At 37.2% G+C, this 15,444-nt stretch overlaps 1 protein-coding gene across 1 annotated transcript in view; it reads right to left on the bottom strand.

The window, feature by feature from the left end:
• AHI1 (Abelson helper integration site 1) overlaps window positions 1-15,444 on the bottom strand; it is a 222,548-nt gene that overhangs the window by 160,111 nt on the left and 46,993 nt on the right. The window contains exons 10-13 of the mRNA XM_021693688.1: window positions 13,968-14,091; window positions 7,655-7,884; window positions 5,493-5,599; window positions 2,459-2,577 (exon numbers count right to left, since the gene is read on the bottom strand). Coding sequence (XP_021549363.1) covers window positions 2,459-2,577; window positions 5,493-5,599; window positions 7,655-7,884; window positions 13,968-14,091 — 580 coding nt within the window. The remainder of the gene's footprint in view (window positions 1-2,458; window positions 2,578-5,492; window positions 5,600-7,654; window positions 7,885-13,967; window positions 14,092-15,444) is intronic.

The following is a 15,444-nucleotide window of genomic DNA, read 5'->3' as shown; positions in this document are numbered from 1 at the left end:
TTTATTTGAGAGAGAGAGGATGAGAGACAGAGAGCATGAGACGGAGGAGGGTCAGAGGGAGAAGCAGACTCCCCGCCGAGCAGGGAGCCCGATGTGGGACTCGATCCTGGGACTCCAGGATCATGACCTGAGCCCAAGGCAGACGCTTAACTGACTGAGCCACCCAGGCATCCCAAGTGATCATTTCTAGCTATGAAGAGAGAGCCTACTTTATGGGAGTAGCATTTGAGTTGGTTACTTAAAAATGTACAAGATTTTTATATTCTTATATTTTTCCCATGTGATAAATTTTTAAAGTCACACAACAAATAGTTGGATCCTTGCAGGAATATTAGACAAAAATATTATTAAATCATCTATTAAATATGGTATATAACCTTCTAGACTTTTTCATTTGTGAATAATAGCTAACATTACTTTTTTTAAAGATTTTATTTATTTATTTGAGAGAGAGAGAGAGCACAAGCAGGGGGAGCAGCAGAGGGAGAGGTAGAAGCAGGCTCCCTGCTGAGCAGAGAACCCCATGTGGGGCTCAATTCCAATACCCCAGGATCATGACCTGAGCTGAAGGCAGATGTTTAACCAACTGAGCTACCCAGGTGCCCCAATAGCTAACATTATTTTAGTGCTCACTATGTGTCAGGTAAATACTATTATCACCCCTGGTTTACAGAGAGGACATTACATACAGTGTCCCATTATATGCTTTTTTTTTTTTTCCCATTTAACAATAAATCATGAATAATGGCCCTCTGTGTCAGAAAATACACATTATGTATTCCTTTTAGTAAAGGTATATATTATATCACTGTCTAAACATACCTTAAGAAATCTTCTACTGTGGGACAACAGTTAGGATGTTTCTAGCTTTCCCTTACCATGAACATGATATCTAAGAACAATCTTGTGTATATATATATATTTTTGCTGTTTTATAATTATTTTCACATAAATTCCCAGACCTGAGGTCACTGGCTCAAACGTTTCTGGAGTCCTTGCTATATGGTGTAATGCTTTAAGTACTTTACATGTGTAAACTAATTTATTCCCCACAAAACCTTATGAATATGGTATATTATTTACCCATTTGAGTGAGGAGGAAAGAGAGGCTCAGAATGGTTAATCTGATTGTTGGTCAGGGATGGAAAAGGTATTATTTGACTCTAAGCAGTTAGCCTCTAGGGCCCACGCAGGATTCTAAGCTGAATACTATACACTACGTAAAAAGAGAATAACCAAATTCTTTAGGCCTGGCCTTCTAAAACCTGGCACTAATCTCTATTTCTGAAAAATTTTTTTCTTAGCACTCCCTATCAAGAAATTAATGGTCTACAGACTTACTCACGCTGCCTTGATCACAACTTCTATTATCCTTCCTCTGAATTTTATGCCAGGCTTTTCAGGTTTTCCACCCTCCTGACAAACTTCTATCTTGTCTAAATTCTATCCATCCTTTAAGATTGAGCTCAAAGGCCAGCCTCTGCATAGAGCCTTTAACACAAGGCTGTAGTACAGCCATCCTTACAATTACCTGCTGCCATGAAAGATATAATCCTTTGAAGTACTTACAGTCACTAAAATAATACATATCAAGTACTTGCTATCTCTCAAGCATGACATGAGTACTACGTATAAAAGAAGAATAAGCAGATTCCAGTCCTAGAAGATCTCACATTTTAGCCTAATTAAATGTTTTGTGTTATTCTGGAGGCACTGTAACTAGATTATAAACTTCTGATGAACTACTCTGCTAATCATTTTCCCATAGTACTGATGCCCGTATCCTGAAAAGCTCCACAAACAATGAAGGCCTTAACAGTTAGCCCTACAAGATAATTGCAAAATAAACTAGTATAGATCACATTTTCCTTTCTAAACACAATAATGATATCTAATAAAACTAGAGTTCTCATTTGTTGTATTGGTATGCTTAACACCAAAAGTACATCAGAATACTATGCTGATTTTTCCAGAACTCTGCGTCTGTTTTTTACATTAAGGAAATTTCCTTTCCTTATTTAGAAATAAAACAAAATAGGAAAAACAAGGATAAATTAATCAAAAGCTGTCTCATTCTGTTACAGTATTATATCATAGTACTATGCTATACCAATGTCATAGAAATAAAAGATATTCTAAGGCAGAGGTTTGCTCTTTTTTTTTTTTTTAAGTGTGACAACAAAAAGCAACTGACTACATTTCAGCTTCAGAACTATTTACATTTTGAGCCAGAAAATTCTTTGTTGTGGGGGCTGTCTCATAAACTGTAGGATGCTTAGTAGGATCTCTGGTCTCTATCCACTAAATACTAACATTCAAAAATGCCTCTAGACACTGTAAGATGTCCTCTGAGGGGAAAAACTAGCTACATGAGAACCACAGCTGCATTTTATAAGTATGAATTAATTCATTTCTTATTCTGTGAGTGCTAAACCTGTCAATACTGAAATATACTTACATTCGGAGATCCATAATTCTCAAAGTACTGTCTTTGGTATGGATTAACAATCGTTTTCCATTGGGATGAACCTCCAAATAACTTATGGGAATCCCCTTAAACTCACTCTCTTTAATTTCCTAAAATGATTTAAAAAGATTATAAAATATTATCACTATACAGTTTGTCTAATATGAAGCCCCTTTTAGAGCACAAAATTAAGTCATTTTCGATTGCAATTTAAAGGATCCTTTAAAATGGTTAGCGAAAGGATTCCCAGTAACTTCAGTTATAGGCTGAAAATAAAGCTGATAGTATGTATTTTTTGACTGTTATGTAATGCCACATTTAGTTAGCATTTTTGTAGTGTATTCCCAAATAAGCACTTCCTAAAACACAACTTCTAACTTTGTATTTTTTTGCTTACCATCATACATGAAAAACTTCTAATTTTTACGACTTCAAAAGTTAGTATAGAATTAACTTTCAAGTTCTATTTCAGTCTGAGATTATTTCTTTATGCACTTACTTCCACTTTGTCCTGAAAAAGATAAGTTACTGGCATCTTATTCTGAGATCATTTAATTTAGATTGCAATTTTAGGGATTTTTTTTTTTTTGAGGAACAAGAATCAAGTGTTTTGTTCATTTCTTGCATTGGAAGTATTCCTCGATGACATCCTTGGCCTGAGACTTTGCCATAGTCTTTAACCACCACACAACTGCAACCAACGACTTGATGGGGTTCTCCCCACTCTGTCAGTTTTACAGAGGCCTACCCATTCCCCTAGTTTCCTGTCATCAACCTTAATTAGGTTGATTTGGTGTTCAGCACAAGGGTCTCCACCAACTTGACATACATAGGCTCATCAGAGCTGGATGCAAGCATGCAAAGACGGGCTTGGCACTTGTCTAAGGCTTTGACAGCTTTGCGAATTCCACGTGCTAGGCCATGGTGGATGCGGGCAGTCTTCAGCACCTCGTGTAAAGCAGTATTAATGACCATTACACCTCCAGCAGCAATGGCTTCCTCGGCCACAGCGGTAGGTTACAGGTGGAATTGAATCTTAAGGGCACTGAGCCTCCAGGATTTTTTTTTTGATAGTTATTTAAGGCAGCCTGATAAATGATGTCAAGAAAGACCTACATACTGAAGAAAATCTGCCTGGATGAGCCTCACAAAGGAAAAACTACCAAAGGTCCTTCTTGTGTGGATTACTAGAAAAAAGAAAAAAACCTGCAAATGCAAAACTGCTTAGACTGAAGTCCAGAGGGTCCGAAGAAAGCCTGCTTTAACTTTCAGGCAGAATTCTGAATTAGCCTTCTCTTCCTTCGAGGACCCGCTAGTATGTTTTGTCTCCTTCTCTGAGGTCTCCTCTTCGGAGGCGGTTTGGCACCAGCAGAGGTGCAGTCCAAACTGCTACAATCCGAGTCTCAGCAGCTAAGCCCAGGCTACCGCTGACAGGAAGGCCTACTGTTAGCTGCTTTGTAAAAGTTACCGAAAAAAGTCAAACACTGACAGCACAGATGGGGGGTACAGTGACTGCACTATAACAATTTGGGGGTGGGGACGCACTGCACTGTTGGGGGTCTGAGCAGCACTCACACAGATGCAAATGTGCAAAATCAAAAAACACAAAACTGTTTAACAAGTTAAGTGTTAGGCATGAATTTGACAAGAGTGCCAGGAGATTTAGCATTTGTGGGATCTGTTAGTGATTTCCTCTCTATTTTTTCTTACCATATTCATACTCAAACAAAAAAAAGCCCTAGTTTTGAAGCCCATTCCCCATGCCAAGGAGTGTGTGCCACACACAGCACATGGACACGTCATCTTAAGGGACAGATGAGTATAATTTAGCATTCCTCACACTGCTGCCTGAAGAGAACCAGGTAAGAAATCAGGGTCTACAGTTTGTCCTAGGGCATTAGCTACCAAAAGATATTCCAGCTCATTTTCTAACTTTTTATTTTGGACTGTCTCGAGTCACCTCTAGGCTGCAGATTTGGAAGATAAATTTGCCTTTTAGTTACTATATTAAGGTAAAGAAACACATGATTTTTAACATAAATAGTAGACTCTGCACTGTACACTCAAATTACTGGAAAATGTGCCTTTGGACTTTTGTCAATCCCTTAGGTATATAAGTAATTAGAAAGTTCTTTTCAAAGTGTGTGAAATTAGGCTACCACATGAATCCCAAGCCATCAATCATTATAGACTAGATGAAAATGACTGAAAATAGAATAAACAGTTTTTAAAATAGATCTGATAGATTCAACAGATTTAACTAAAGTTCATAAAAATTCTTTTTCACTTAGAGTGTCTTTTTTTCAAATGAGGACAACTGTTATAATAGAAGAACAAAAAATTAAAGAACAAAAGTATAGTATACAAGACAAACTATATCAACTTATATAAAACAAACTCAGGTTTAATAATTCATTTTGTATTTTTAAGTAAAAATACTGAATATGCACCAGTAAAATTGCTTAATATACCAGCCACCCTAAAAACACTCTACTCCCAAAATGAAAGATCATTCGTTTCTGCCTACTTGGCAAAATTCAAATGAAAACAATTATTGTGAGTAAATGACAGACCCTGCTCATAATTACATACTTTTGATTACATAATTGTAAAAGACAACACTGTTAACAAAACATTGAACACACTGTTTTTAGAGTGACGTTATGGGGTCAAAAAAGAAAATGAATAGCAGAAAGCAGAAGTTATTACTTATAGATGGTAATATAACATGTGCCTAATTTTAGCATAATTCCGGTAATGGATCACTGAATGCCATATCACAAATTAGGGTTCAAAGATCAAGTTTGGCCAAAATGAAAATTTTCACTAAGTTGCTATATCATCAATTAGCCATCAGGAAGACTAGATAATTAGTCAATGATAACTGACTTTGTAGGGACTGAGAAAAACTTAATTTTTTTCAGAAGAGAGAAAGAATGTCCTGATGCCTTATATCTAAAGTCATGTGGTTCAATTTTTTCTAATTTTTTAAATTAAACCCCAAGTAGGAAATATGATTTTATACCTTATTTATACTCCAGTGGCGCACTGAATGTTGCACATCATTAACTTTGACATAGGTATTCCAAACAACAATCACCCCAGTGCAATCTCCTGAATACATGTGATGACCTATTTAAAAAAAATAAAATCACTCACTTAAGAATACTACACACAGGCAGAAACAAAATGAAACTGGGAAAACACATCCCAGTATGACAAAGAATCAGAGGGCTATTAAACAGTAGTTTAGTAAAAAGAGAAAAAAGAAGTAAATAAAAACCCAAATACAACTTGTAGTCAAATCGCAAGTATCTTTAAATGAATTCTTCACCCTTGTGAATTACTTTGGATGACGTATTTCCCTTTTGTCACTTACAGGAAATTGAATACACAAAGAAATGAGCATCTCATTGCATTTGTATATGGTCCAAATTCTACAGCCAAACAAATCATCTCAATTATCCAATACATATCTATAATGCTCACCTTTATTAACCTATATCATCTGTTTTATATTCCTGGAAAAACACCTATATTCTAATATATACTGTTAGCAAAATGCCTGAGACCAGTAGAAACTCAATAAACAATCAGGGAATGAATAAAATGATAAATGACAGGTATTCCAGTTTAACATATATTCTTAGAGTCAAACCATCTTATAGTTGAATGGGACCTCAGAGACCATCAAATTCAACTTTATACTCACTCAGATATATCTTCCACACCATCATGAACAGATGGTTGTTCAGTAACTGTGAACTTAATATTTTACAAAGCAGCTATTCAACTGATGAACTGCTCTATATACTAGAACGTTCTTTCCAATTCTGAACAAAGAATTCCTGTCTTTGGTAGCTTTGGTCCCATCTCTACCTACTGGAGCAACACAGTCTGATTTCTTTTTGTTTCACATATGGATATCTTAGTCAAGTATTTGAAGAAATTCATGTCTTTTATAATCTGAGCTACTTCTACTATGATAAAGTTTGTAGACACCTTTCTATCCTTGGCTGACTTTTCCTAAATGTGTTCCAATTTCTTAACATCTTTGTAGTTAAACTGAATATATTAGCAGTATTGTCATTTTGATCTGGTTCCTATACTAATTAATTATAGCCGTAGTCTACATATCAGTGTCTGAAATAATGTAAATGTGACTATATACCATTCTCATAAAGGTTTGTGGGGAAAAAATTAGTTTATACATGTAAAGTACTTAAAACATTACAGCACATAGCAAGGACTCCAGAAATGTTTGACTCAGCAACCTCAGGTTTGGGAATTTATATTAAGAAAATAATTATAAAACAGTGCAACGAAGTTTTGTATATACATATATGTATGCATGTGTATGTGTGTATCTATACTATTCACAGAAATCATGTTGATGGTAGGAGAAAGCTGGAAACATCCTAAGTACTGCCAACAATAGAATGTTTCTTAAGATACATTCAGACAACTATATAATACATACCTATTAACTGTTAGCTAAATGCAGAGGTGCTGAGTGCACAATGTACACAGTATATGGTGTAAATACAGGTTTCCCCTGCTATCTACCTAATATTCTTTTGGTATTTCCCTCTTCTTCCTCATTTTAACCCTTTAACTGAAAAGCCACTTAAAAGAAACCTACTGGGAAAAAAAAAAGAAGCTTACTGAGGGGGTAATCACCAACCCAATGAAATATATTTATGAAATTTGGTATGACTGGTTGTTACAGCAAAGATTAGTTGAATCTAAACATTTAAGAATTTAATGACTTAAATGATTTTTTAACAAGATTTTATTAATCTGAGAGAGAGAACACGTGCAGCGGGAGGAGCAGAGAGAGATGGACAAGCAGACTCCATGCTGAGCACAGAGCCCAACATGGGGCTCAATCTCATGACCTTGAGATCACGACCTGAGCCGAAATCAAGAGTCGGACGCTTTAACCGACTGAGCCGCTTAGGCACCCCCAGAATTTAATGACTTTAAAATTACAAACAAAACTCCCTCACTGCTAAATCTGTGTCCAGGTCTACCATATGATCTGCAAAATACACATAAATCCAAAAATGTACAATCATCAATACACAAAATCCTTTTCAAGCTTAAAAAAATTATCTTAGTGAACAAAAATTATTTTTAAAAATTCCTCATGCATCTAGCCTTCTTTTGGAATATATTCTGACATACCTTCAATATCAAAACAGAGAGAGTTGATAAAACTCCTGTGCGTGTCAAACTGTCGGATCAATATGGCAGGATCCTCTCTCATATCAATCTTCCATATCCGTATCACAGAATCATAGCAGCCTGTAACCACCAGTTCTTTTACAGCAGGATGGAATTTAGCCGTGTAAACAAAAGAAGGATGAGGTAAAACTCTGAAAGTATTGGTATTATTTATTTCATTTTTCCATATCCTGGGAAAGGATAAAAAGTTATATATTGCTTCTGAAAGGGAGAAGTTTCTAAAACTTTCTCTAAAAACCAATACAGCCAATGGAATTTAAGTAAGCAACGACAATAACCAATGGTAAACTACATCTTATAACAATCAAAAATAATGTGATCAAGTATTTGATGGCTGGGGTTCTTTACATTTTGACAAAGCTATTTCTTAGTTATTATCAAGCATAATGGTTAATTTGTCTACTAATTTTAATCTATATTGTAAAATGAAAAATTATATTTGGATATGTTTTTTAAAAAACCTATTTTTGACATTGATTAAACACACATGGAATAGTTGGTAACATACTGCATTTAGTACATTACCCACAAAAAATACAACATGGGGAGAGCTTTAATTATTCCCCATTCAAGTTGTGTATACTGCTTTTGCAAAGTGCTCACTAGTAGAGGTTTAGAGAACAAGATATCTATTAACTTTGTATTTTTTTTTTTTTGAATGAAGGATTTTTTTTTTTTTTTAAGATTTTATTTATTTATTCATTAGAGACAGAGAGAGAGAGGCAGAGGGAGAAGCAGGCTCCCAAGGAGCAGGGAGCCCGATGCGGGACTCGATCCCAGGACCCTGAGATCATGACCCGAGCCGAAGGCAGACGCTTAACCATCTGAGCCACCCAGGCGCCCTTAACTTTGTATTTGTAATTTCCAAGCCTAGATAAATGACCGTGAACCCAAAGTCTTAAAAGCCATATTGAAATTACTGTATGATACCTGAGTAAAATAGGATTAAAATAACTGTATTTTGATAGAAAACAGACTGTCTTACATTAAACACTCAATTTATGTTCAACACTTTTACTATCTCTTCCTCTAAATAACAATTTTTAAAAAGCAGTATTACTGTCATTGCTGCAGTCTTGACAAGAATAAACCCTAAGGGGTAAAACTGTTATGTTAGATACTCTGCATTTCTAGTCAGTGTAAAAATAGGCAAAATCTAGCAACAGAAAGGTGCTAAATGAATATGGAACACTGGATTTTAAACAGATTAAATTATTAGAATTAGAAAAATATATTAATTTTTTTTTTTTTAAGATCTTTTATTTATTTATTTGACAGAGAGAGAGACAGCGCAAGAGGGAACACAAGCAGGGGGAGTGGGAGAGGGAGAAGCAGGCCTCCGGCCGAACAAGGAGCCCGATGTGGGGCTCGATCCCAGGATCCTGGGATCATGACCTGAGCTGAAGGCAGATGCCTAACGACTGAGCCACCCAGGCGCCCCAAAATATATTAATTTTTAATAGGGGGTTTTATAGTTCATTCTTTTAATTATGACCTAAGAACTAAAGCAAATTAAGTCCTTTTCAAAATTATGGATGAAAGAAAAAAATACAGTTGCCATTCAAGAATAACATTCTGTGAGTTTTCTCAGCAGCTGCTTCAAATACAGGATATGACCTTCAATTACTAAGAATCCAAACTAATAATGGAGGAAGTGAAAGAACATGTTTTCAAGTGAAAATAAAGCACGTGTGTCCGTGCATAAACATTTTTACCATGGTAATACTTTCAATGAATATATGCTACATGAAATACAGTACTTACTGAAAGAACAAAATCACTAATTTGTGATTAAGATCGTTAAAAGAAGATTGTTTAAAAGATAAAAACTTCATTTGCTTGCTTAAAAATCTTAGCAGTATTATTTGAAATACTATATAAACTATATAACAGGCAGAAATGAAACAATCATATCTTAAAAGCAGCTCAATTAAAATAGACACAGTATTTTAAAATAAAAATGAAGACTGGGGCGCCTGGGTGGCTCAGATGGTTAAGCGTCTGCCTTCAGCTCAGGTCATGATCCCAGGGTCCTGGGATCGAGCCCCGCATCGGGTGCCCTGCTCTGCAGGGAGCCTGCTTCTCCCTCTCCCTCTACTGTTCCCCCTGCTTGTGCTCTCTCGCTCTCTCTGTCAAATAAATAAATAAAATCTTTAAAAAATAAAACAAAATAAAATAAAATAAAAATGAAGACTTTTATGTAAAGACCTAACTGGTATCAATGATGGGTTTTAGTCAAGCAAGCAACGGTCGAGTCCAAGAACAAAATAAATGTATTAATGAGTTTGGGGGAAAAAAACAGGCTGATTACAAAGAACAGGGAAATACACAAATTTGTAAAGACTAGATGAGCACACAAAAAAATTATTAGAATTGGGAAAGAAAAAATATGCAGTTACAACAGTATGTGTGATGAGGGGCAACATGGGGACATATGCGCCTAACTGGGAGCCATTACATGCCGAAAAAGTCTGATTATATGAGGAGCTGTTGGTTAGAGAAAAACACAGATTGTACTGAAGATAACTAAAGAAGATTTCAGTTAACCCCACATGGCAAAGAGCTAACCAGTGGGAAACAGTTACTCAGGAGCCACTAACACTAACCAGGAAGACAGAAGGAGAAGACGGGGCCAGAGGCTCATGCCTCTGCCACTCAAAGCATTAGCAATTCTAATTCTCTTCCTTTGACTTTAGCTTATTCATTTTAAGTAGTCCCTACACCTCTTTCAAAAACCTCACTCTTTTTGGTTCTAGCCACAATGTTTCTCTCTTCACTCAGTTAATCCTACACAATAAGTATTTTTATGATATAAAGAGCCCTCAATCAGTATCAAAGCTACATAAAGAAAAAAGTATACTTTACTACAATATATTATATGCTGTGTGGAAAACTCCAAGAGACTTCAAGAAATGGTTAAATCTGAGCTGGGTTTTAAATGATGACTATGAGCCCAAAGCGGCTCACAAACGGCACTTAAATGTTTGCTGAGTGACTGAGTTGGGCAGAAAGGCTAGGAAAAGGGCACTTAAGCACAGGAAGAGGAGGCATGGAGATACCAAACAGGGTAAGATGCCAAGAGCATTTCAAAAGATTGTGTGGGTGAGGCCGAGGGTACATGGTAGTGCACAGGAGAAGGATGTAGGGTCAATGAGAAATGTGCCTGTTAGGCCATGCTATGGAGCTGGAACATTTTCAAAAGGGCTGTGGGAATCAAAGACTTTTGAAAATCAGGGCATTATGAAAGAGGGTTGTGGTAAGATGGAAGAATAAGAGACTGAGCAGTGGGAAAGTTTAGCACCAACAGTTTAAGCAAGAGATAGACAGCAAGGGCCTGAATGAAGGTAACAGCAGTGAGGATGGAAAGGGTGTGATAGAATGGTGAGCCTTTTAGGAGGGCGAATTGACAGACTACAGTACTGCTTGGATATGGGAAGGAACGCTGGGAAGAAAAAAAGAAATGGGTGCTACTCTGGGTTCCTGGCTCAGGAGACAGGGTGGATGCCATTAAAAAGTCCACAAGAGGACTAAAAGAGGAAAGCAGTTTGGTGATATCAGCAAGCCTGGTTTTGGATCTGAGGTGCCACTGGCAGTCCAGACAGAATAACAGGAAGTGAAACTCAGAAAAAAAGTGGGAGTCAGCCTATAGAAGTGAGAGTCAAAGCTGGCGAAGATGAGAAAGACCAGGAGGAGCACAGCAAACCAGGGAAGATGCTCAAGCAGGAGGATTCTGGGAATGAACATCTATAGAGAATAGACAGAGGAAGAGGGATGAGAGACAGGGAAAAAGAACTGGCCAGAGTCATAAAAAGCAAAGAGAAGAGACTGTTAATGAAACCATTAGTTGGAAATATTTTAAAACTGGTCAATAATTAATTACTGCAGTGAAAGCAAACAGGGTAAGGACCCAAACTGGCCACTGGATCTGAAAATCAGCAAGAAACTGCTGACCTCGTAAAGAAGGCTGATCTAGAAGGGTGGGAGTAAGAGCCAGATTCACTGGGCTGAGCTGAAGACAACATGTGCAGAATGTTCTTGATGTTGTAGAAAGAAAAATAATGTGGTAGTCTGGAGAGCAGGAAGAACTGAGGAAAATAAGATATGGAGAACTGAGCATATTTTTAAGATGAGAGGACAAAATCAATAGAAAGGAAGATATTGAAGAGACAAGAGAGGTAGGAAACAGAATTGTAGACTGAAGGACTGAGATTAAAAGCACAAGTCAGAGAGTGGCCGGAAAGGTGTCTTTACCCATACATCTTTGTTAAGAGCAGCAGACAGAGATAAAGATGGGTACATTTATAGATATTGGGTGGGAAACCAGAGGCAGATACAGGAAGTTCATGTCTGGCATAATTTCACTGTAAGTTGAAGGCAGTCAGCTAATGAAAGCAGGAAGATGTGACTCCGTGTAGAGAACTCGAAGTGCCGTAAGGCTTGGATGTGCTACCAGAGGAGTAAGAAAAGACAGCTGCATAATAAAGATAAGGAAAAGGCTTGCTCAGCTGAGATGAGAGCTCAGGTGATTTTAAGACTTACAAATCCACAGTCAGGCCTTTGCAAGGTTATGAATTTTTCTCTAGTACAACTGGGCATCGGACAGAATGGCTTTGTTTAGAGAACAAACAGACCAGAGGTTCTTTTTTTTTTTTAAAGATTTTATTTATTTATTTGACAGAGAGAGAGAACAAAAGCAGGGGGAGTGGGAGAGGGAGAAGCAAGCTTCCCGCCGAGCAGGGAGCCCGATGCAGGGCTCGATCCCAGGACCCCGGGATCATGACCTGAGCCGAAGGCAGACGCTTAACCGACTGAGCCACCCAGGTGCCCCCAGACCAGAGGTTCTGAAGGATGCTATTAAGAGAGACTAACAGCAGGTGCCCAGCTACACAGGGAAGGAAATCAAGTCTCACCAATTACCATCTTTTGCATTTAAATACTAAACAGTAATGATAACATCTTAATTAGACATTTTATATTAAAAAGGAAGCTGATAATATTAATAGAAAGGACTCAGACACTAGAGGTGTCTTAAAAAAGCAGGAAGCAGAAGTAAGTAAGAGGGCATCCCAAACTGCTCTAAATATCAGCTTCCTGGTGTACAGAGATCAAAAAAGATTTATGTGTATCCACCTATATTTGTTGGAATCAAATTAAATGACATATATAATATAAAGCATCTTGAAAAACTGCCTAGTAATACATTTAGAATACACACAAGGTAGAACAAGCAGCTAAAACAGTGTCAAGGAAATTTTACAAAGTAGCTTTAAAAAATTTTATTATGATACTTATTAAGTTGGAAAGGGTTCAATTATTTTATAACTGACATTCTGAAAAACGCAATATTGACAATCTATAAAACTCTTAAAACATAAGGTACATATTCACTTAACAGGTCGGTATCCCCTGCTTTTCAAAGTCTGCATTACACCACTTTGCTTTTACCTAAGACCTATGTCAGCACCTGTTTTCACTAACCAGAAGAAATTTGAAGAGGATTTTTGCTTTAATGAGAAAAGGAGAAAAGCAAAAATCGGGTTCAGCACTTGTTCTGCCGTGAGCCCTCACAGAGGGAGCGCGCAGCCCCAGCAGCGAAGGGGGGTGCACTACATTCAGCTGCTCCACATCAAGCTGCCACAGCTCTGAACTCTGTCTCCCAACATCTGTGCTTTATCTCAATTGATTCTGTGCATCCCTTAGAGCAAGATGTTCCCAAGGTATCAGAAAACTCCGAGAGAGGTTATTTTTGGGGTCTGAGAACACTCAAAAATTTTTCCATATAAATTAACAGTTATTCTTCCCCTTATACCATTTCATCTTAGGCAAGGTTTCTCTTCCTTGCTGTCTACGATGCACTGTGCATCACTGAGGCCTGGCCCCTGCCCACAGCTAACAGGGAAGACAGAAGCCCTACCATTAAAAGCTTATATTCTAGGAAAAAATATCAACTGCTCACCTTATGTCAAACAGTGTACAGTATTAATCAGTGTACATAATGATCATTTAAGGACACTGAGAACTAGAACCTTTACGTATTACATAAATAAAATATATTTAATAAAAACATCTTTAGGAAAAAGTTTTCCCACTACTACTGATCTAATCAGTCAGTCTGTATGATGCATCTCTATGACAGTCCCTTGATAAGCAAAAATATTACTGAAGCATAAGAAGAGTTCTATCACTCTATATTCTCTTTGCTTTCCTTGATGGCAAACAACATACACAGTAAGTACTTCTCGAGTGTACTAACCTGGCAGTGCCATCAGATGATGCAGTAAGGATATAGTGATCATCGTTTGACCAGCAAAGATCATAAATGATATTGAGGTGGCCACACAATTCTCTCATGAAACGCCCAGAAGGAATTTCGTATACTAAAGATAAAATATTAAAAAATTAGTAGGTTTCCAGCCAGAGTCCTTAATCCAGTAATATACAAATATATAGCTTAAAATAATTTGCACACAGTCTCTAAGAATATTATCACCAAAGGTATTTTCAGCATAAAAAATCTCAAAGTCTACCTAAAAATAGTTTTTCATTTCCTTCAGACACAAGAATTTACACATATAAAATTTTTTAATATGCTACAATTACTCTCATCTCTTCAAGGCAATTTTCCCAATAATCTTTGACAATTTATTAATCAAATAATAAATAACATTTATTTTATTTTTTTTCAAGATTTTATTTATTTATTTGACAGGGAGAGAGAGAGTGAGAGAGAGCACAAGCAGGGGGAGCGGCAGGCAGAGGGAGATGGAGAAGCAGACTTCCCGCTGAGCAGGGAGCCCAACGCGGGGCTCGATCCCAGGATTCTGGGATCACGACCTGAGCCGAAGGCAGACGCTTAACCATCTGAGCCACCCAGGCGCCCCAATAAATAGCATTTAAATTACCATTCACTTCAAAGATTCTATAATTTGGGCTTTCATGAATAAGATATTACTTTACCCGAAAATCAATTAAATTCCAACCAAAATTTTAACCATTTAAAGTAAGAAGAAATTTAAACTGTGCTATTGTTAGAATTCTTTTTTAAAAAAAAGATTTGATTTATTTATTTACTTGAGAGAGTGAGAGTGAGCGCCAGCTGAGGGAAAGGGCAAAGGGAGAGGGAGAAGCAGACTCCCTGCTGAGCAGGGAGCCCAATGCAGTCAGGACTCTGGGATCATGACCTGATCATGAAGATGCATAACCAGCTGAGCCACTCAGGCACCCCTTGTTAGAAAAAAATTCTAATGTTAAAATGATATAATACGAGAATTAACAGAGACCCAATGTGATAAACAAGGCACTGCAGTATTGCTATAAGTTAGGATCACAATGAAATCTTCGAAGATAGTGACTTAATTCAGAACAACAAAGTCTGCAAGTCTCTACTTCCACCTAGTGGTAAAACCGAATGCCCTTTAAAATACTAAGCAGTACACAAGTACTTCTGGAATAGCAAAGGACTTCAGAATATTTGCTCCCACAGATCTGTACCTCTGAAACAAATAATACATTATATGTTAAAAAAAAAAAGAAGAAGATAGCAGGAGGGGAAGAATGAAGGGGGGAAATCAGAGGGGGAGACGAACCATGAGAGACAATGGACTATGAGAAACAATATGAGGGTTCTAGAGGGGAGGGGGGTAGAGGGATGGGTTAGCCTGGTGATGGGTATTAAAGAGGGCACGTTCTGCATGGAGCACTGGGTGTTATATGCAAACAATGAATCATGG

The sequence above is a fragment of the Neomonachus schauinslandi genome, chromosome 8, assembly GCF_002201575.2.
Source record: "Neomonachus schauinslandi chromosome 8, ASM220157v2, whole genome shotgun sequence".
NCBI classification, from domain to species: Eukaryota; Metazoa; Chordata; class Mammalia; order Carnivora; family Phocidae; genus Neomonachus; species Neomonachus schauinslandi.
Note: the sequence above shows the minus strand (reverse complement) of the source record. Positions and strands in the feature narration are given on the sequence as shown.